We start from the raw sequence: 20855 nt of genomic DNA on the forward strand, positions 1-20855 counted from the left end.
AATGACTTTGTCAAGTTTCGGGTTTGGCTTGCAACCGTCTCAACTGTGACCTCCTCCTTTCCGTCCCAGGCAGGCTGCCATGTGGTCTTCAACCTTTGCCCGGTTGTCACCCTCCATACGCGTGTCTGGCTTGAGATCGAGAACGTCCTCAGCACTTCTTCTGAAACCTCTCCAACTCGCCCAGCACACCCCTTTCCGCAGCAGCCGGAACGTACCACTGCAGACATTTGCTACCATGACCTCTCTGAACTCTCAGGAACTCGCACAGTACCTGACAGATGCCCCGCCTTCTGTCGTGCGCCTTGAGATTGAGAAGCACTTTGAGGCTCTGACAGATAAGCAGAAGCGTTATGCGCACTTTATCAGCAAGTAAGGATGCGTCGTAATGATACCTTGAGCCCAGCTGAGGTGGCGGCTATGTCTCTTTTATGCTGGGCCACCTGGCGTCGCAGCTAGCTAACGATAATTTGCAGGGCCTCATTTGCTGGCAATCGCATCGTCCTCCGCCAGGTCTCACCTGAGTCTGAGGATATCTATGATTTCTTGATCAGCCTGCACAAGGCCTCCGGCGGCGACTGGGATGGTCTTGCCAAAAAGGCCGGTATTGATGAGACGCAACTCACCCAATTCCTAGAGTACGCCGCTCAGTTCCTCGGCAACAGTGGCAACTATAAGAGCTTCGGCGATGCCAAATTCATCCCAAGATGTGATGAAAGCACATTTGCTGCCCTCGCCAAAACGAGCACCGACGCCCAGCGCTTCTACGACGCTACCAAGGGTGCCATCTTCAGCACCGACAAGCCCAGCTTGCTGCACCTTGGCTACCCTGACAAGGGCCATATGACGACGTACTACCCTGACTCGTCGCATATCACGGAGTCAGAGATTGATGACGTGTCTAAGTGGATGGCGCAGAAAGGCCTACTTCCTGAGAACACCAGGTTGCGCAAGACTCAGGACGGCGTCTATGAGATACTCATTGCCTCGGCCATCACTAACGTTCCCAACGAGGGTGGAGATATCGGAAAAGACACTGTATTCACTGTTGAGGATGGCGCGCTCAAGGGCAAGACCATCAAGCTCGTGTACGGCGACTATGCGGCCGAGATGAAGAATATCTCCAGCTATATTGCGAAAGCTGGCGAACATAGCGACAACGAAACCCAGGCATCCATGCACAAGGCCTACGCCAAGTCTTTCCACGACGGATCGCTGCTTACGTTCAAGGACAGCCAGAGATACTGGATCCGAGACAAGGGGCCCATGGTGGAATCGAACATCGGCTTCATTGAAACGTATCGGGACCCGGCCGGCATCCGAGGTGAGTGGGAGGGATTTGCTGCCGTGGTCAACCTGGAGCGGACCCGGGCTTTCGGTGAGCTTGTCGAGTCAGCGCCATCTCTGATCCCTCTCCTTCCCTGGAGCAAGGATTTCGAGAAAGACAAGTTCCTGTCTCCCGATTTTACTTCACTCGAGGTACTCACCTTCGCCGGTTCTGGAATCCCCGCGGGAATCAACATTCCCAATTACGACGACATTCGGCAAACGGAGGGTTTCAAGAACGTCTCGCTTGGCAACGTACTCAGCGCCAAGGCGGCCAACGAGAAGATACCCTTCATCTCGGAAGCCGATTTGGAGTTGTACCAGAAGTACAGGGAGCCTGCCTTCGAGGTACAAGTCGGCCTGCACGAGCTGACTGGCCATGGATGTGGCAAACTGCTCCAGGAGACCTCCCCGGGCGTCTACAACTTTGACAAGGAGAACCCACCCATCAGCCCCCTAACAGGCAAGCCCGTGACCACATGGTACAAGCCTGGCCAGACATGGGGTTCCGTCTTCGGAAGCATTGCCGCCTCGTACGAAGAGTGCCGGGCGGAGCTGGTCGCCATGTACCTGAGCTGCGAATTTCCCGTGCTCAAGGTCTTCGGCTTTGGGGACGGCAGCACCGACATCAATAACGAGGCCGGCGACTTGCTCTATGCCGCATATCTGCAGATGGCTCGCGCTGGTCTTGTCGCCCTCGAGATGTGGGATCCTAAAAGCCAGAAATGGGGCCAAGCTCATTCCCAAGCGCGGTTCTCCATCCTTCAGTGCTTCCTCCAGGCTGGCGACGATTTCTGCGTGTTAGACTACAAGAACGACGACCTGTCTGACCTGCAGATCAAGTTGGACCGGTCGAAGATTCTGACCACTGGCCGTGACGGTGAGTTTTTCCCCAGCTTCCTCCCCTTGCCCATCTTAACTTGCCTTGAGAGTTTGGGATGACTGACTCTACCCGTTCCTCCCGCTATAGCCGTGGGCAAATACCTCCAAAAGATCCATATCTACAAATCGACGGCCGATGTAGAGGCAGGCATCGAATTCTACAAGGGCATGACGGACGTCGACATGGATTTCTGGGGCACGAAGGTGCGCAATGTGGTACTGCAAAACAAACAGCCACGCAAGGTCTACGTCCAGGCCAACACATACCTCGACGAGGCTACTGGGAAGGTTAGCATTCGACATTACGATGCCACCCCAGCGGGGATGATCCAGAGCTGGGTCGATCGGGAGGTATAATTGATTGAGTGTGCGGGCGTCGAAGGTACGCGCTGAATATAATAGACACACGAAGTCTCGGTTGCTTCTTGCCGGACAGTCTATGTAGAACTAGCATTTGAAGAGGAGAGGGGACTGTTGTTTCATAGAAGACGCCCATCAAACGAACTCTTGACACTAAAAAGACATGATGCGGTGTCGTCCGCAGGCCGCAATGTTGTGGTAATGTGTAGCAGATCAAAGCCACCTCCTAAACTGCCAAGTCCACTTCATCCAGACACACGTCGTCCACTCAGCGGCCCTTAATCCTAACGGCCTCGAGTTGGTCCGATGAACATTGCCATTTAGTTTAATCATGTTGTTCTTTTTTTGGTTTTGTTCGATTTTTTGATGCCGTCAACCCGGAAACCGGATTGTCATCTTCCTTGTTGATTTGTGAAGAACCTCATTACAGACGCCAAATGACCGACCGATGCCGTCGAGTTTCAAATGCAATTGGCAAAAACCAACCCTGCCCTGAAAGCCCAGTTCTTCATGTCCCGCTCTGCACATTGTTCGTTACCCCCCGCCTTTTTTCCCTGGCAGAGGTACGGGTTGTGCGCACACATACACACATCCACGCCCCGTTCAACCAGCCACCCCGAGATATCCGCTCTCATTTCCGTGACAAAAACTGTATTTACCACTTCATCTCGTGCGGCTTGTCTCCCTTGCGGAGGGTGAAGGAAGTTGCCAGGTAAGCGGCGAGCATGTCGACCTTCTTGATGTTGGCAATGAGGGCCTTGTCGATGGCCTTCTGGTCGGCGGCGCGGGTGCTGCTGACCTCCTTCTTCTGAAGTACGTATCAAATGTCAGTTATCAGGTCTTCCAACTTGCGTCATGTTACGCAAAACTTCCTCCATAAAAGCGAGGATCGACTGCTATTCGTACCTGGGGCGCCTCTCCCTGCTTGAAGAAAGCCTCCTCGCCGGCCTTCTCCTTGGCCTTCTCGGCAGTGAAGTACTTGGGTTGGGACACTTCCTCGATCTTCGCCTCATCAACGCCGGAGATGTCGACCTTGAGGGAGGTGGCAATGACGTAACGAGAGTTGATCCGGCGCAGGGGAACGCCGTTGATCTTGAAGGGGCCGGTGACGAGGAGAACACCCTGCTCAAGGGTCTTCAGGAGAACGACACGCTTGCCGCGGAAGCGGCCGGCGAGCAGGATGAGGACGGTACCGGGCTGGAGGGTTTGGCGGGGGGTCCAGGGGCGGATGGCCTTGCGGACCTGTTGAAGAACCCAGTTAGCGGAACTGAAGCTTTCCCAGTCACTGTACGTGTTTCTTTCCCCTTATTCCTGCCCAGCTCTTGGCCATGTCGAGGGAGTCGCGCGCTGTGTTATCCATGCAACCTTGTTCATCAGGGGCCACCAAATGATATATATCCCGTGGACTTGAGATTGAAGCCAGCAACAATGATCTGCCACGACGTGACAACCATTTTCACCGCGCCACGCAAATCCCACAAAAACCAAATGCCCCCATCGCCCTCAAAAGTATCACCAACCACACTCACCTTCTTGGGCTGAGCATCAGCATCGGCAGGGTACCACTTCTGCGCCTTCTCGGAATTGGCAGGGACCTCCCGGGTGCCCGAGCCGAACTTCTTGGTGGTGGATTCCGCCTTCGCCGACATTTTTGCGATCGCGTCGTCCTTTCGTCTCGAGAGTGATGAAAGGGGGAGGTGGAGGGTTGCGGTTGTCCGTCGGCCTTGGATGTTATTTGCTGTCGGATTTCTGAGAAGGCTGGATCAATTCTTGTGTGTGCCCACTAGCGAAAACCCTCAGTCACAAGCCACGTGTTGTGGGGCCTGGAAAAACCCTTCGGCCTACTGGAACTTCCGAGCCGAGCATCAGCCACAGTACAGTTGGATTACGTGCGTTATCTGTGGCACAGAGATAAGATAACCTGATAACCTCGAGGAACATTCTTACCCAACCAATACATGTAGCTAATATTAGCCGGTTCTCGCCCCCGGCCAGAGCTTCTCCGAAGCTGCGAGAAGCCACTACGTACACGGAGCTCATGGGAGACCGACCGTATGTGACATCACGAGAGGAGCTTATAACGGAGCGCCGTTAATTTACATTTTTCTCTATCTAAAACCAAGCCGGTATTTTTTCTCCTTCTGTGTATTCACTTGCTCTCTTATGGTGAGACTATTCTGTTCTATACTTTTTCTTTGAAACTAGAGCACATCATGCAGGCTAGGAGACAGCTCATCTCGTCCGCCAGGCGGTTTGTTGGCCCACATTCGAGGTCTGTTCGGCCTCTTTCAAGAGTCGCCCTCACCGAGGCAGCTACGTTGAAGATCTCGCCTCTTCTACCCATCGTAGCGGTAAGGAGATACGCCAATGGCCGCGGCCCTCATCCACCCGGAGGTACCCATCGTATGAATTTGGGAGGCGAGCCGGAAAAACCAGCACTAGAGCAGTATGGCATCGACCTGACGGCCAAGGCGAAAGAGGGTAAACTCGATCCGGTCATCGGGCGAGATTCCGAAATCCAGCGTACAATTCAGATCCTCTCACGCCGGACCAAGAACAACCCTGTCCTCATCGGAAATGCTGGCACTGGAAAGACAGCCATCCTCGAGGGACTAGCGCTTAGGATTATAAGAGGGGATGTCCCCGAGAGTATAAAAAACAAGCGAGTCATTACCCTCGATCTTGGTTCACTCATTGCGGGAGCAAAGTTTCGAGGCGATTTCGAAGAACGACTGAAGAAAGTCCTGGAAGAAGTCCACAAGGCCGAGGGACAAGTCATCTTGTTCATTGACGAATTGCACGTCTTACTTGGCCTCGGCAAGGCTGAAGGCTCGATTGATGCCTCTAACCTTCTGAAGCCCGCCCTTGCGCGTGGTGACCTCCAATGCTGTGGTGCCACCACGCTTACTGAATATCGGCAAATCGAAAAGGATGTTGCACTTGCAAGACGTTTCCAACCCATTCTGGTCAACGAACCGACCGTCCAAGACACCATCAGTATTTTGCGCGGAATCAAAGACAAGTACGAGGTGCATCATGGTGTTCGCATCACTGACGGCGCTTTAGTCGCCGCAGCCACCTACTCGAACAGATACATCACAGACAGGTTTCTGCCGGATAAAGCGATCGACCTAATGGACGAAGCTGCTAGCCACCTCAAGCTCCAGCACGAGTCCAAACCAGAAGACATCATGGCGCTGGACCAGAAGATCATGACGATTCAGATCGAGCTGGAGAGCTTACGCAAGGAAAAGGACGTCGCTAGCCGGGAGAGGAGAGAGAAGCTCGAGGCGGATCTGAAGAAGCTGCAAGACGAGATTGCCGAGCTGAACGCTCTGTGGGAGAAGGAGCGCGGCGAGATGGAAGCTGTCAAGAAAGCGCAGGAGGAACTCGACAAAGCCAAGGTTGAGCTCGACATGGCCCAACGTGAGGGCAACTTTGGACGAGCCGGCGAGCTGCGATACAGCGTCATCCCGATGCTAGAGCAGAGGATTCCCAAAGAAGACCAACAGAACGAAAGCACCATAATGCACGACGCCGTCACGGCGGACGACATTGCAGCAGTAGTCTCACGAATTACCGGCATTCCCGTCTCGAAACTCACGTCCGGCCATATCGAGAAGCTAGTCCACATGGAAGACACCCTCCGTGAATCCGTGCGTGGGCAGGACGAGGCTATCAAAGCCGTCTCCAACGCCGTCCGTTTGCAACGGGCTGGCCTGTCGGGCGACAACCGGCCCCTTGCGTCGTTCTTTTTCTTGGGCCCAACGGGTGTGGGCAAGACTGAGCTGTGCAAGAAGTTGGCCGGGTTTCTCTTCTCTACCGAGTCGGCGGTTGTACGATTCGACATGTCGGAGTTTCAGGAGAAACACACCATCTCTCGCCTCATCGGCGCTCCCTCGGGCTACGTCGGGTACGAGGATGCGGGTCAGTTGACTGAAGCCGTACGCCGGAAGCCGTACGCTGTTCTCCTGCTCGACGAGTTTGAGAAGGCCCACCGCGACATATCGGCGCTGCTCCTCCAAGTGCTAGATGAGGGGTATCTTACGGACGCGCAGGGTCGCAAGGTCGACTTTAGAAACACAATCATCGTTTTGACCTCGAACCTCGGAGCGGACATCCTCGTGGGTGCCAACCCCAATGTTCCGTACACCGAAACGGAAGACGGCGACGTCGGGCCCGAGGTCCGCACGGCTGTGATGGACATTGTTGCGTCCGCATATCCACCCGAATTTTTGAATCGCATCGACTCGTTTATCATTTTCAAGCGTCTTGGGCTGGATGCAATCCGTGATATCGTCGATATCAGGCTACGGGAGCTCCAGTCTCGACTGAGCGATCGCAGGATTACGCTGGAAGTACCAGACGCCGTCCGCGACTGGCTCGCAGGGAAGGGCTACGACCCTCGTTTCGGCGCGCGGCCGCTGAACCGGCTCATCACGAACGAGATTGGCAACGGTCTCGCTGACAAGATCATCCTAGGCGACTTGAAGATGGGCGAGACGGCAGTGGTGAGCATCAAGGAAGACGGTTCGGGGTTGATCGTCACGTCCGCGGGATCGACGGCTCCTTCAGCGGCCGATGCAGCGTCGGAAGAAGCGGCTTGAATTCCCCTGGCGTAGAGTTGCAATGTGACTTTGGATTTTTGGGGCGTTTTGCGGGTTCAGGGCGAGGGAAAATTGTACAGCGACTGATAAGACCGCCCTTCTGTATATCATTGTATTTTTATATACTGTTGAAATACCCATCCACTCTAGGCAGACTGTATAATCAAAATAGACATGATCCTAGAAGTTTTCGTTGCTTATCTCACGGCTTATATCTTGGCTCTCTAGACGAGGCGCACGTGGGTGACACAATGGAGTTGATGTCAAGACGAGTGAAGTCTGTTTGGTAATGGCCGTCTGTTATGATCATCTGTTGGACCATCCTCAACGGTCTAGGTATCCTCATACCCAAGGACTAATGTCGGGGAATCTCATTGAATGGTGGTATGTAATTTTTTTCTAGGTAAATAGATTCCCACCCCTTGCCTCTTTGCCTCGCCTTTGTGCATCCGTATTGTAAATGCCCAGCGATAACTTGCGCCGGCATGGCCATACCCATCATAGCCAGTGAGTAAACACTTGAAACGTTCAGCTGAGAAGCCCCGGGATTGAATCCCCCAGCCTCGCTTATACAACACGCTTGACCTCGAAGAACCGACGAAGCCACCAGACCTGGAACGCGGCCTCGCCAATGACGAGGGCAATGACAAAGACATTCCACCACTTCACTCGGGCATTGGTGCTCTCGGCAGTGTTGCGATGTGTGCGCTCTCTCGCGATGATGTAGGATTGTTCGGCCTTGACCTGGGCAAGCAATTCGGACATTTGGCGAACTAGGCGGAGAAAAAAAAGCATTGTTAGCAAAGCGGAGTTTCGAAGAGGTATACATAGGACGGGGAGAGTAGAGTGGCTGCGTTGGATTTGGCTTACCCTCTTTCTCGAGAGGGTCGCCCGGCACGTCTGCCTCGTTGACGTAGACAATGCCGTGGACGTTGAAGTGAACCTCCTTGCTGTTGGCGCCCCAGTTTTCGTTTCCGAAGCAGTAGGTGTATTTGCCGTCGCTCCTGGCCGTGAAGGTGAAATCGCCGTTGGACACGGTCTTTTGGTTGGTCACATATTGGCCCTTGGGGTTTTGGATCTAGAAGAATTGATGGCAATACGAGTTAGCGAGACGTCACCATCCCATCCTGTTTCCAATATCCATTGGGGCTGAATTATTTCTCGGCGGTCGTACCCAGAAGTCGATGTCGAGATTGCCAGAGCCGCCGAATTCCCGGTCGCCGACTTGGAAGGTAACGGTCATCTTGTCATCGCGATGGAGGTTCTCATGAAAGCACTCCCGGCCGTGGGCTGGCAGCTGAATGTTGTGGGCGGCCACGGACTGCAAAAGACCAGCTGCAAGCAGCAGCGTGCTGGCAACGGCGGGGAAGAACATGGTCAGGGATCGGATAGGACGACTTGAGTGCGGTCGCGGAGGGGAATTAGTTGACAAACTCGCCGAGGCCGAGTCGTCTGCTCGTGTCTGTCGGTTTGCTGTTAATTCGAAGGTGATACTCGTAACGTGGCGCCCTGGATCTGATTGCCCTGGGTCGGCAAGTCCAGATACTTCGTACACTTGATAGGTATCCCTGTCTGGACAGGACACTTTGCATCAAGGTTTGTTTGTATTGGCTCGATGGTTGTTAGAAGCTTGCTCGGAGCCGCATAATACACAGGGTGGATAGGTTATTAATTTCCTATTATAGACTAGTCTTGGTGTCGATTTACCCGTGTAGGTAGGTACTTGTATTGCACTCGTGATCATGTACGAAGCGAAGTACATGCTTCATGCTTCAGTGTGCAAGATATGACTCGAACATTGCGATAAGAGCAACACGACTAATTTGCGAAGAGCATATATAATTACTGTAAAAATCATTCCCTGGCTGACATACATCAGCCTGTTGTCTAGGGTATAGGGGGTTTCAAGGCATTTTGGGTGTTGTGCTGAAGGTGGATTATCATGTTCGGAACATCAGTGTACTTCTCTTTTCCACGAGAATCGACTTGATGTGGACTCTAAGGCCGTATATTGTGTCTTACTCTACTTCCCTCTCTTCCCCCTTTCCAATTAGTACTCTTAATAAAATCCCATAGTACATGATTGATAAGAATAGCTCATCTTCTTATGATCCGGTATTAATATGGCTGCCTGCGGGTTGTTTACCTGATCTTGGTCCCTTGAATATATAACGATAGGTACAGTGTTACGCACGTGACAAAGGTACACCGCACCGTCGGGTCCCGAGCCTGCGCCTCATCAGGCATCCAAAGTACAGTACTCTGCAAGGTGGCCGGTACAAGTGCCAGCACCAGGCAGGGGCGAGCCAGTGCTGAAGTGGGGACTCAAAATCTGAAAATGATGTCCTTTCCTCCTTCCTTACCTGAAAATCACGGCACCAACCTCTTCTGAACTTCTCTGGCTCTCCATCCCGACACTCCGCCCCCCTTTCTTCACCGACACCGACTCGACATCACACCACAAGCTCCATTGTGCACCAGAGCCCAGGGAGTCTTTTTTTGCGAAAATGTGAGTTGCTTTACTCTCTGTCTTTGATCCCCTGCTTTGCTCTCGTCCCCAACTGTCACGGTGCTGCGCATGTCACTTGGGAGGCTGTCCTAGGATTCTCGATCCCATCCTTATTCTGCTGCCTATTCAACCATCACCATCCGCTCTTTTCACGGCCTAGCTGTCCTCACTTCCCTGCACCATCATATCCCTCTTACCTGACCCAGGCAGTCAGTTTGGGAATACTTGCTGCCTAATTGCCCTTTACATTCAGATCACGCGAGGTTTCTGTCCTATATCCCTAAAAGCCCAATCTGTCCTTTTGGCCTGCACCATTTATTGTTGTTGGGCAACGTCACCACATGGCCACCAGGTCGTCGTTTTATATCGCCACTACCGCCCGTTCTTGCACTTACCATTGTTTCGAAAGCAGAGTCGCCTTTGGTTCCTAGTCCGATACACTCCACACACAATTAAATAGACCGTCGCCGACGCCGGAATCGCCATCATGGGTCTCGCATTCTCGAAGATTTTCGACAAGCTATGGGGGAAGAAGGAGATGAGAATTCTCATGGTCGGTCTTGATGCTGCCGGAAAGACCACCATTCTCTACAAGCTGAAGCTTGGTGAAATTGTCACCACCATTCCCACCATCGGTACGGCCTTTCTTCCGACGCCCGCTGTTCCTGCGACCGCTGTTCCTGCGACCGCTTGAAATGTGAGGAGTTTTTTTTTAGCGCGGTGCTAATACTGCCGTCCAGGCTTCAACGTCGAGACTGTCGAGTACAAGAACATTCAATTCACCGTGTGGGACGTCGGTGGTCAGGACAAGATCCGTCCTCTGTGGAGGCACTACTTCCAAAACACCCAGGGTATCATTTTCGTCGTCGACAGCAACGATCGCGACCGTATTGTCGAGGCGCGTGAGGAGCTCCAGCGCATGCTGAACGAGGATGAGCTGCGGGACGCCATTCTCCTGGTCTTCGCCAACAAGCAGGATCTTCCCGTATGTCACCCCTCGTCTCTCCGCTTATCGAAACCGACACTATTGCCAGTGTCCTTTTGCTAACTCCTTGTCCCTCCCATAGAACGCCATGAACGCTGCCGAAATCACAGATAAGCTCGGCCTTCACAGCCTGAGACAACGTGCTTGGGTATGTCCTTGCTTTTCCCTTCGTCTTCCTGGCGATTCCCGGTCTCGACGACAAAGCTGACCCATTCTCCCCTCCTATAGTACATTCAGTCTACTTGCGCTACTTCTGGTGATGGTTTGTATGAGGGTCTTGAGTGGCTCGCGACCACCCTGCGTAAGGCTGGTCACCAGTAAACTATTCATACCTGAGCAGACAAGAAATGAAGCCGCATGACGCCTTACGCCCACACCGTCCGGCCATGTCAGCCTACACTTCCACTTAATGGTTCGGTGGTACTTTGCAAGTTCTTCAGCACAATCCAATCGAGTAGTCCCATTAACTATCGGTCTCGCTCATTCTCCCTCGAACGCTACTAAATGCCATCGTCCGCCCCGTTTTGCCTCGCCTCCGTGGGGTGCCTGGTGTTTGTCTTTATGTTCTACGCCAGGACCGGATCGCATTGGCATCGGATCCTCGTCTCTTCCGACATCACCAAGCATATACTAGGCCACACACGCATTCCGGTCTCAGGACCAAGCACTTGTTATGCTGGAAGAATGGGAGCGGTGTCTTTGCATTGAGAAGTTTCTGTTGTACACTCTTTGTCTCGCGGCATTGACCAGAACTAGGTACCTACACTACTATCTGCCACGTGTTATGTATTCCCTTGTCTTTATTGCCAGTACAATGCGTAGGTAATTGGTTATACATCTATTAGATTATACTTGCCAATCAATTTGTGTTGCAAGGTGCTATCGATAAGCGCTATGGCCCGAGCTGGAACTTGCTAACATGGGTGGACGAGCTCTCCTGTGTTGATATGGTTCGGATCATCATCTCAGGCTGTCTTGAGCGTCGGTGACTCTTTTGCCTCCTTCGTACTTCTCCTCAGTATGTGGACTCCGCCTTGTGCCATAAATCTAGCGATGAAGATTTCGTGGCCCTGATGACGGCGGAATTACCTTTGCTGGTTGCCAACACTGACAGGACTTTGCTTACGGGAAGCGGGAGAAGGTCATGATGGGACATGGACCAGGTTATCCAAAGCAGTGTGCGCAGCGGTCAGCTGAGTCGAGGAATATAAAACAAGATGCATATTGGAACAATGAGCAACTCTATATATGCGTGACCCATAGCCCTAAAATTCCCGCGCCCATTACATGAGGGATATCCAACAACAGAAGACTCCCAACACCAGTACGCCTCGCCAAAAACAGTCTTGTGTCGAATGTTACTTCGTTCGTCGTATATTTCACGCGTTCGGATCCGACTGGGGTATCTCCACCTCCTCGACCTCTTCAACGGGGAGCACGACGTCCTTGACGGGATGGATGAGCATGGGGGGCAGACACATGCGGCCCTCGCCGCCGCGGAGGCCGCCGACCGTCTTCCCGTCCTTGCTGGGGTCCTCGACGAGCTCAAACTCCTCGCCGCCGTCGTTGTTGACCTTGAGCCCGAGCCAGCGGCGGTACAGGTTGGGCCCGAAGCCCGAGTTGTAGAACCACGTGAGGCCGCGGAGGTTGTGCTCGCGCTGGCCAAAGACGGAGGTGCGGGCGCCGCCGCTGGCGCCGTTCCTGCCGCCGTTGAGGACCTGGGCGAAGTACTCGGTCGGCCACTCCCGGTCGACGTACTGCGGGTGCGGGGCGAAGACGGCCTTGTAGCCGTGGTGGAGGGCGGTGGTCGCGGGCCACATCTCGGGGAAGGCAAAGTGTTTCTTGTAGGCCGTTTCGCGGTGCATCGTCATGAGGAGTCTGCGGGACAGGCGGGAGGCCGTGATGATGTGTGCTCGGCGAGGCGGGAGGGGCTCGGAGCGGTTGTTCTTGTTGTACCCCGTGATATCGTCGCCCAGGGTCCATGTTGTGCCGTCGGGATCGAAGATGGGATTCAGTGCGATGAGGTCGGCCTCTTCGCCAACGCCCCATTCGTACTTGTCCTTCTCCACGCTTGTGGGGGGCTCGGGATCGTTCTCCGTCTCAAACAGGTCATCTTCACTGCTGGGCCGCTCCGGTCCCCAGATAGGCTTGTCCACCTTGACGGGATCGCCGCGTCTGGGTCCCCGGGCCTCGCCCCAAGTGTTGTCCGGGGATGTCAGTCCCATCTCTATCTGCACGCGTGTCATTTGCCGGAAGTCCTCCCATGAGCCATGTACGCTGGGGATGTAGTAACGGGCGTTGCGTTCCCAGAGGTTCTTTCGCGGCTGCTCGCGCGCCCAGTTCTCCAGCTTGGAAAAGAGGTCGTAATGGTGTCCCGTGTAGCGGGCGTCCATCTCCCAAGACCAGTAGTAGTCATACTCGGGATGCCGATAGGCGAAAAACTGCATCGCCATGGATAGGCCACGGTACGCGCCATGAACTGGTCGATCGGGCCCTGTGCTGAACAGGTCGTGGATCCCCTGGTACAGGGACAACATCTGGGTCTGGGTCCACAGCGTCACGAGGCCTTGAAATTCCTCCGGGAAACTGTCCTTGATGCGCTTCTCGTAGGCCTCGTGGTCGGCCCAGATGGGATTGGTTGCGTCGTCCTTCACTTCGACCAGGAGATGGACATCGTAGCGGCCACCGGACGCCAGGGAGAGTTCCGAGATGATGGACCGGATGTTCATGATGTCCTCCTCGCGGAACGAGTATTCGTCCCAGGCCCGAATCACAAACGCCGTGCGAGAGAGTTTCTCTTCCGGGGCTACATCGATATCCTCGGCGTCTCTGCGTTGAGAGTGAGCCGAAGAGTTTGACGGGGTAACAACGGGTTCAGTGTCCACAGCAGTCACGCTGTCGGCGCTTTTGGGACCATCGTAAATGTAGAAGCCCCTTGTAGACGGCGTCCTTGGTGGCAAGGACTTGTACCGGGCCGCGTTGGCCTGATAGCATCGCCGTTGGGTGTCGGCCCAGTCGACCTTGGCAAAGTTCACTTTTCCATCCTTCTCCCAGACGCTCTCAGAGCCTTCCATCTCGCCGTACTCCCCGACCCCCAATCCACCAGAGCGCACGGAATAGCCCAAGCCGTAGGGTCCGTATCTGCCGTATCGTTCGTAGCAGATATCCTCGGGTAGACCGAGCAGATCGTACGAACCGAGGACATGTTCGGGGAAACCTTTTGGTCGACCCTCGTAGTATCGAATGGGCGGGACACGAACCTTGTTGTGGCGGTCAATGAAGCACTCCTGGATCTCTTCGGGCCGGGTCGTGAAGATGGAGCGGGGATGTTCAAAAGCCGGCTTGCTTTCGGGCAAACCCCTCCTCACGGCGTCATCAGCACCGTCTTCGGACGTCTCGGTTATGGTGGTGTTGAAGTCGAGCTCATCCAGGGGTAGCTCGTCCTGGGCGCGGGGGTACTGAGGAGCGACCTCCGAGAACGGGACTAGACTCCTAACACCGCCGTAATACCTCGTGAGGAACGGGAAGCTCTCCCATACGGGCGGCGGGCCCGGTGCTTTCTGGATGTTGCCTTCGGCTATTCTTCTATTTTCGCTCAGACTGGCGCGGACGAGAACGGTGATCATGAGGGCGATGAAAGCCATCAGGCCTAAACAGAGTAGTCGAATGACCTTATTGGGTAGGCGATACGATCGTATCCTGGGGGGTCCGTGAGGTGGGGCGACAGTTCGTTTGGGCAACATGGCGGCAGCGCTGGACCGGGAGGAAGAGGTCTGCCTTGAGGCACCGCTGCTCGGAGAGTATTCATCCGAGTAATCCGATGTATCGTCGGAGGGATAATAGTCTTCATCGTCATCTGACAGACGCTCCTTTTGGAGTTTCTCGTAGCGGGGAAATCTTGGTGTCCGCCCCTGTCGGGGACGGAGCGGATTCCTTAATAGACCCATGGAAAGTCGAGCTCAATTCGAGACCACCTGGTGAAGCCTTTGTTAGAGAAGCGTCGAACTGAGGATTTTGTTGAGACGAAGCTCTATGCTGGGGACACTCACAGCTTCTACTGCCTTGTCCGGGGTATACGTCGATCCCAGCCCGACGGCTCAGGCCCCGCGAATGCTGCCCGATCTGGCGGTGTCTCGGGAATTGAATCTTTACAGGACCGAAGTGGGTTTTTGGCGATTCTAGCCTGGGCGAGAGAATGAGACCGCGGCAGTGTCTGTGGAATGTTGCGAGGGTTCGAGGGGCAGCTGTTCTCCAGTTGAATGTTGACGGGGATTGTCAGGAATCGCGAGCAGTATCGTACTAAGAATTAGCTGGCGTAGTATTTTCCGTCGAAATATCAAGAGAGGTAGTGCAAAGCGTGACAGTTATTTCGTAGTCGTGGCCAAGGTAAGGGAAGCAAGAGGGATGGTGAAGGGCAAGGAACGTCCCTATTGGGGCATTAGCAAAGTCATGTTGAAACTGTGTACTTTGGTTGCTACGGGCAACCATGGTCCTAGCGTCGGTCAGCTACGACTGGCTCCAGGTGTGCCCATTTGTCTGAATCCGTGTGTGATTTTCCTCCTCTTCTTTGCCCGGTCGTCTGCTGCATTTCCCTACTTCGTACGCTTCCCGCGCTTTAGAAGAGAAAACGTGCTGGGGGTTGACTCCCTGTCTGCTCTCGTCTTGTGCATATAGCTGTTCATCGCATCTTCCTTGCCCAAAATCCTGTCAGCCCCCTTGCTTGGACTGCTGTTGACACATTATACATCGCATGCGTGCCTGCCAGGTGATGCTGTATCGGCTCTATTAGTCAAGGATCTGTCACCTGAAGAAAGTTCAACAAACAGCGTGAAAATACCTTTGAAACGCGAAGCCCGAATGGAGCGAAACGCGCTTGCTTGTGGCCCCGAAGGCCTCCGGGGATCGCTATGTTGTCCCCCGGCAAATAGACACACGTGGAGCTCAAGGTGTGGTCACCGGGCTGGCCCCAATTGTGAAATGCGAAGTATTTGAGAGCCGACACCAACAATGATGCGCCAATGGACACAGCATTCGCGGTCCACAGCGGGCGAGCCGCGGTGTAACGACTGCGCCCAAAAGACCAACATCAATACTACAGCCATGGGCAGGGCCCGAGTCCGCCTGTTTCGCACAGAGTTTAGAGAGTCCTACGACGAGGGTAAGACAGGACGACGGCAATCTTCTGCGCGAAGGAAGTACCAGGCACTAGGCTTGCCCCCATAGATGCAACGCTCAGTGCGACATCCTGTCCCTCGACGAGACGGCATCTCGAAGGCAGACGTGGCCAGGTCAGGCCCACTCAGATCACCGAGCAGGTCGGCCGGCTATGCGAGGATTTCCTGCTACCCGATCAAAAGACCTCAAAGGTGTAACGGCTTGCATCTGGCGAGCTGATTTTACGAAAGACCCGTTGGAGCCCCTCTGAGCCTTGTAGATACGAGCTCCCCCGGTGAAATACATGCGCTCATCATCTATGATAGGCTGAAGCCGCGTAAGAAGGCAGCGTGCCGTAGGAGAGAGGCTTCTCTTTCCACACTACATACACACATTCAATACAATCTATCGTTTTCCTTACACTCTTCTGCTCGCCTGCCCATCCCCTGCATCAGGGCGCTCACCGATAGCTCTCGAGAGACGCTTTCCGAAGCAATGTACATACGGAAGTGAGACAACAGATCCAATAGTTTCTGGGGGAAAAGATGGCGGTAAAGGGATGTGCGGGCTTGCAACGCCACTTGAAACGGTCGTTTCCCCACCCCAAACTTATTCGTACAACTGTCCACCTTTTGTTCTTGCTTGTCGAGGATGGAGAGCAGATCATGAATACTCTGATGGCCCTGGAAAGAAGACAACGCTGGGAGGGACCACGACTGACCTTCTCCTATTTTATGTGTGTGCTACTGTTAACAAAATGGCGGGATCCGATGAAAACCGCCTTCTTCGTCTTCGTGGGTTGCGTTTCCGGGGCTGGGGCTCCAGCGGACAATGAGTAGTCTGTCCGGCCGGCGCCGCCCTGGGCGGGTGTGGGGTGGAGGTTTGTGCGCCTCCATTCGTCACTGTGTTCCGGTGCCTGTTTGATAGGCCGGGCCCGGGACTCCATCGCACGGGCCGTACCCTCCTCAACCGCCTGGATCAGGATTTCGATCGTATCGTATGGCCTCTGTGCTGCAGTACCATCATTGCGTCCTCCATCGTTGCGTTTGCTGTAGTTGCTTGGGATCTCTATTGGGGTAGCTTTAGTCTTGGGTCGTTGCCCCTTGTGGCTGAGGTTCATTAGTCAGCGGTTGCGCTTTGTCCTAGGTTTTGTCTCCAACCGACGTCGTCTCTACACCGCCCACCCCATCACGTGGACAATCTCCCTCCTCCCTCACCGACGCTCCACGTAGCGTCTGTCATACTCGTATCATCTTCCCCCCGACAGTGCCTCAACCCAACGTCATGGTGCGGCTCAACGCCAACGGGACCGCACCAATTCAAGTGTGGGGTTTACTCTTGACAAGTGACAAACGCAAAAGCGTTGCTACTCATCAGTCCAGAACCTCCATTCCGGTTCTTATCCGTATGGTCTCCTTCGCCCGGTTGCCCTGCTACCGACTCGGTCGTTCTGTGGCGTTCTCATCAGACCTCTTCCGAAATCCACTGTTCCGCCGATACGCCCTTTTATTGATCGGTTGACCCCACTTGGCCTCGTCTGGATTGCCAACTGCCGCTCGTCGGTCAGGAGTAGCGTAAAGCTTGGAGCAAGGGATCACGATTGCTTCCATTCCTAGCCACTGGCGTTTGACGCAGATCAACGTCACTTGATCCCCTTCAGGTTACTTCCAGGGCCCCCAACATCTGACCTACTGATCCAGCCCTATTCAGACCCCGCAGGCCTTTGTGAATTCCACGATACTCACCTCTCGTGTAGGCCTTCAATCCCGCTACGACTGGACTCTGTTCTCGTTCCTTTCCCGTGACCAACCACTACCCCGTGCAGCCCCTTTCGTGTTCGGCCGTCTTCGTCATACTTGGATTTGAGACTGTCTTAACAATACCCGGGTCGTCTTTTTTGCCCACCTTCCTTCCCTTCTCCCCCCATCTTCCATACGTTCGCTACAGCTCCTTTATTCGACACCTCCATTTCCCATGGGGTGCATCGACTATGACCGTCTCATCCTGTACTACGATTCAACTCGAGCAACCAAAACCACCTGTCAACCCGCAGGTCTTGGGCTCTGACGTCGACCAGGTTGCCGCCACCTATGTTCTCAAGCAAAGGCCCATCTCCGTCACCCTGGACGGGCCTGCCATTTTCAGCCTGACCGCCGCCCTAGTCCTCATCATCCACTTTGTCAAACGGCCCATTGCCGAGATTTTGGTCGCCCTTGTGCCCATCTTGCTCCTGATCCACAATGACTACAACAACTTCATCGGTCTCGGCCCCGGTGGCACGCCCGCGACATTCCGAGGCTACATCAGGATAGCTTGGCTCCGCCTGTGGGCTATCCGAGACCCCTTTTCCCCCCCGAAACCCGACCCGTCCCGCCGTCCCGAACGAGGCATCCTCCACGAGTCTCCGCTGCCGTATCGCCCGGGACCCCGGCCCATCGTTGCCGGCATCGCCCCGCAGAGGCAGCTCGACCAGCACGGCACCCACCAGCACTACCGCGCCCTCCGCCGCACCCTCGAGAACCTAGCCCGAAGCCGCTTCCAAAAATTCGGCACCGCCCGCTCCTGCCTGGAGAAGCACGGCCTTGCCCTGTTCGCCCGCCACCCCGTCAACGTCACCTGCAACGGCGAGGTGTGCCACGTCCACGACTCGGACCACTCCCTTCACATGAACCTGCACCCGGACGACATCGCCGAGGTCTTGGCCAAAGGATGGGGCCAGAGGCACCCGCTCGCTTGCAAAGGATGGTTCGGCTCTATGCCTGTGCCGGAGGAGTTTCTCATGGTCTATGCACCTAGAGGTGAGTCTACCTTGGGACTGAACGGATAACCCGTTCCCTTTTCTCCATCGCCGACTTTTCTTTCTTACGAAGACGAGCGCGTTGTTGACGAGAACACCTACCAACCCTCCTTCAGATGACCTCGAGCTGCAGATCGTGTGCCGAATCATTGAAGCCGCCGTATGGTTCGTTATCGCCGACAGGGAGAAGCTGGACGTACTAGACACGGCGAATACCGACGGGATCATCAGAGCAGTTGGTGGGAGCTTGTAATACTTTGAATGTAAAAGGGATTCCTCGTACTGCGGGTATTCCTATGTACTGTACTGTACTGGTACCCAATATCAACCGCTGGTCCCATATACCCGGCAAACACCTGGGTTTAGGAATATCTAGTGCATCTAGCTAGGTAGCCAGCCTGACCGTGTCTCGCCGAAAAAGAAATAACGCGTATTAGTTTTACATGTTACATAACTGGAATCCCCAGCCGTGGCCCATGCATAGGAATTCTTCTTATGCGTAAAGAGGATAATAGTCCCTAGGCCGAATTTCCGGTCGTGCTCCAACGTCCCATCCTCCTGGGCTGCGACCAAGGTCTTATTCCGAATCGGAGTCTTGTTCGTCCTGGGACCTCTTATTTGACCTCCGGTACCGCTCCCGCCCCGTCGCAATGGATGCCTCGACAGTGCGCCCGGCAAAGCTCCGCCCGTGCATCAGTTGCACGCACGCCTCCGCCGATTCGGGCTCCCGGAACTTGACGGACACGACGCCCTCGGGCTCGTCGTCGAACAGCACCACATTAGTGACGGTGCCCAGCTTGGCGCACTCCTCGCGCACATCCTCTTTGATCTCCAGCAGCGCCGCCGGGTCCTCGTCCAGCTCCTCCAGGGTGAACATGTGTTTCAGTATAACCACTTTATTCCAGCGGGATGACCCACCTGCCGCGGCCAGGTAGGAAGGCTCATCGTCGCTCCAGTCGCCCAGTCTCGCGTGCATCTTCTGCGTCTTCTTAATGATCCGCTGCCTGTCGCGCTCGCTGCCCCTGGTCCTGTTCGGCCGCTCTTCGCCGTCGCCCTTGCCGTTGGCGCCGGCGTCCCCGTCACCGGCATCCGCATCCGCGTCGTACCGCATCCTCTTGTAGCTCGAATCGGCCGCCTGCACTCGCATTTTGCCGCTTCCGAGCCCGGTGCTTGACATTCGAAAGTCCGTATCGTCGAGAAGCATGATGGCCATTTCGACGCTCTGCGGCTTGAAAAATACCACTAGCGCGTCGCCCTTGAACCGCCCTTCACTGTCCGTATACATTTTGATGCGCGGCCGGCCGCTGTCGATCTCCTCTGCCACGACGCCCGCTTTGCGGGAGAAGACCTCGTGGACCTCATCGGCTGTCGCGTCGGGAGGGAGGCCTGTCACGTACACGGCCGTGTTTTGTCGAGGTTGTGGAGGTTGCCTGGGCCTCCTGCTTGGTCTGGCTGGTCTCTTCTTTGTGCTGCTGTCGCCTTCCTATATTCCGCGCGGGGGTCGCATGGGCCCCAGGTTAGGTTAGTGTCTCTGTCCTGTTCGTGTTTGTCGCTTGCTATTCTCCCGCCTCTCGTCCATGCCATCCGGCCATGCGGCGAACTCTCCATGGCTTGACAGACCAACAACGAAGCACTGAATTGGCGAGAGAGAACGCGGGAAGGAAAAGCCCAAAGGTATCTCCACATGTCCTTAAGCGGCCCGGGATGAAGAGAAACGTCACGGTGAACGGATATAGCACAAGACAGCCTGTCCCGGCTAAGAGGCGCAGCTTACCTCGGTTCCATGGGACGGTTCTTTTCGTTTCCTGGACATTGTGTCGCCCTCATTCTGGGCTCCTCCCATTCGCTTAAGGTGTTGCGCTTCGTCCCCATCAAGGGGTTCCTCCTCTGCGAGCACCCATCGGCCTGACGAGGCATGGAACTCGAACTCGGTACCATCATCGTGGACAGCTAGATACTTGTTGTCGAGCCTCGAGTATGATATTCGATCATCTTGATCGAATTTATCTACAGATGTAGGCAACGGAGGTTGGAATTCGACCATGGCTGAAATTTCTCTTGAAGCCAGAAAGACCTGTTTGTTGATAGAGGAACGCCTACAGGTTACAGAACACTCGAGGAAGGGAAGAAACAGAGCTATTGGCTCGTGTTTCTCCCAAGAACTTGAATTGATCCCCTCAGAGTGACGAACGACTGGTTTGGTTGGTGGACATGGTAAGGCGGTCGGTCCACTTTGCT

General features: G+C 54.7%; 8 protein-coding genes across 8 annotated transcripts; 4 read left to right on the forward strand and 4 right to left on the reverse strand.

Annotated features, from left to right (window-relative positions):
* Positions 1–235: 235 nt before the first annotated feature.
* Positions 236–2562, forward strand: ACRALDRAFT_1028798 (uncharacterized protein; the record flags this gene model as incomplete). Its single annotated transcript, XM_071014857.1, has 3 exons — positions 236–369; positions 474–2203; positions 2294–2562. 3 exons carry the CDS (start codon positions 236–238, stop codon positions 2560–2562), a joined length of 2133 nt encoding a protein of 710 aa, XP_070876550.1.
* Positions 2563–3220: 658 nt separating this feature from the next.
* Positions 3221–4214, reverse strand: ACRALDRAFT_2039940 (60S ribosomal protein eL6; the record flags this gene model as incomplete). The annotated part of the gene is made up of 3 exons (XM_071021004.1): positions 3221–3373; positions 3472–3807; positions 4095–4214. The coding sequence occupies 3 exons, from the start codon at positions 4212–4214 to the stop codon at positions 3221–3223; spliced, it is 609 nt and encodes a 202-aa protein (XP_070876551.1).
* A 486-nt stretch (positions 4215–4700) lies between these two features.
* On the forward strand, positions 4701–7375 carry ACRALDRAFT_1060877 (uncharacterized protein). The gene has a single exon (XM_071016318.1). The coding sequence runs from the start codon at positions 4779–4781 to the stop codon at positions 7170–7172; it is 2394 nt and encodes a 797-aa protein (XP_070876552.1). The 5' UTR covers positions 4701–4778; the 3' UTR covers positions 7173–7375.
* A 66-nt stretch (positions 7376–7441) lies between these two features.
* On the reverse strand, positions 7442–8775 carry ACRALDRAFT_1074536 (uncharacterized protein). The gene is made up of 3 exons (XM_071018252.1): positions 8347–8775; positions 8043–8250; positions 7442–7945 (listed from the first exon to the last, which is right to left on the reverse strand). Exons 1-3 carry the CDS (start codon positions 8545–8547, stop codon positions 7740–7742), a joined length of 615 nt encoding a protein of 204 aa, XP_070876553.1. The 5' UTR covers positions 8548–8775; the 3' UTR covers positions 7442–7739.
* A 1393-nt stretch (positions 8776–10168) lies between these two features.
* On the forward strand, positions 10169–10987 carry ACRALDRAFT_2039943 (uncharacterized protein; the record flags this gene model as incomplete). The annotated part of the gene is made up of 4 exons (XM_071021005.1): positions 10169–10316; positions 10422–10666; positions 10749–10814; positions 10895–10987. 4 exons carry the CDS (start codon positions 10169–10171, stop codon positions 10985–10987), a joined length of 552 nt encoding a protein of 183 aa, XP_070876554.1.
* Positions 10988–12090: 1103 nt separating this feature from the next.
* Positions 12091–14409, reverse strand: ACRALDRAFT_1039796 (uncharacterized protein; the record flags this gene model as incomplete). The annotated part of the gene is made up of 1 exon (XM_071015153.1): positions 12091–14409. A coding segment is annotated over one exon (2319 nt), but the record flags the coding sequence as incomplete, so codon positions are not given.
* A 3401-nt stretch (positions 14410–17810) lies between these two features.
* ACRALDRAFT_2039945 (uncharacterized protein) lies at positions 17811–18870 on the forward strand (the record flags this gene model as incomplete). The annotated part of the gene is made up of 2 exons (XM_071021006.1): positions 17811–18618; positions 18734–18870. The coding sequence occupies 2 exons, from the start codon at positions 17811–17813 to the stop codon at positions 18868–18870; spliced, it is 945 nt and encodes a 314-aa protein (XP_070876556.1).
* A 324-nt stretch (positions 18871–19194) lies between these two features.
* Positions 19195–20661, reverse strand: ACRALDRAFT_2039946 (uncharacterized protein; the record flags this gene model as incomplete). Its single annotated transcript, XM_071021007.1, has 2 exons — positions 19195–20100; positions 20392–20661. The coding sequence occupies 2 exons, from the start codon at positions 20659–20661 to the stop codon at positions 19195–19197; spliced, it is 1176 nt and encodes a 391-aa protein (XP_070876557.1).
* Between the last annotated feature and the right edge of the window lie 194 nt (positions 20662–20855).

Source organism: Sodiomyces alcalophilus (assembly GCF_042370955.1).
Source record: "Sodiomyces alcalophilus JCM 7366 unplaced genomic scaffold ACRALscaffold_2, whole genome shotgun sequence".
In the NCBI taxonomy this organism is placed as follows: Eukaryota; Fungi; Ascomycota; class Sordariomycetes; order Glomerellales; family Plectosphaerellaceae; genus Sodiomyces; species Sodiomyces alcalophilus.

Bases quoted from the DNA above. Each gene is read 5' to 3' on its own strand.
- ACRALDRAFT_1060877 (XM_071016318.1), top strand. From the start codon at position 4,779: ATGCAGGCTAGGAGACAGCTCATCTCGTCCGCCAGGCGGTTTGTTGGC.
- ACRALDRAFT_1074536 (XM_071018252.1), bottom strand. From the start codon at position 8,547: ATGTTCTTCCCCGCCGTTGCCAGCACGCTGCTGCTTGCAGCTGGTCTT. The intron at 8,251-8,346 runs GTACGACCGCCG...CAATTCTTCTAG, and splicing joins ATCTCGACATCGACTTCTGG to ATCCAAAACCCCAAGGGCCA. The intron at 7,946-8,042 runs GTAAGCCAAATC...TTCTCCGCCTAG, and splicing joins CGACCCTCTCGAGAAAGAGG to TTCGCCAAATGTCCGAATTG.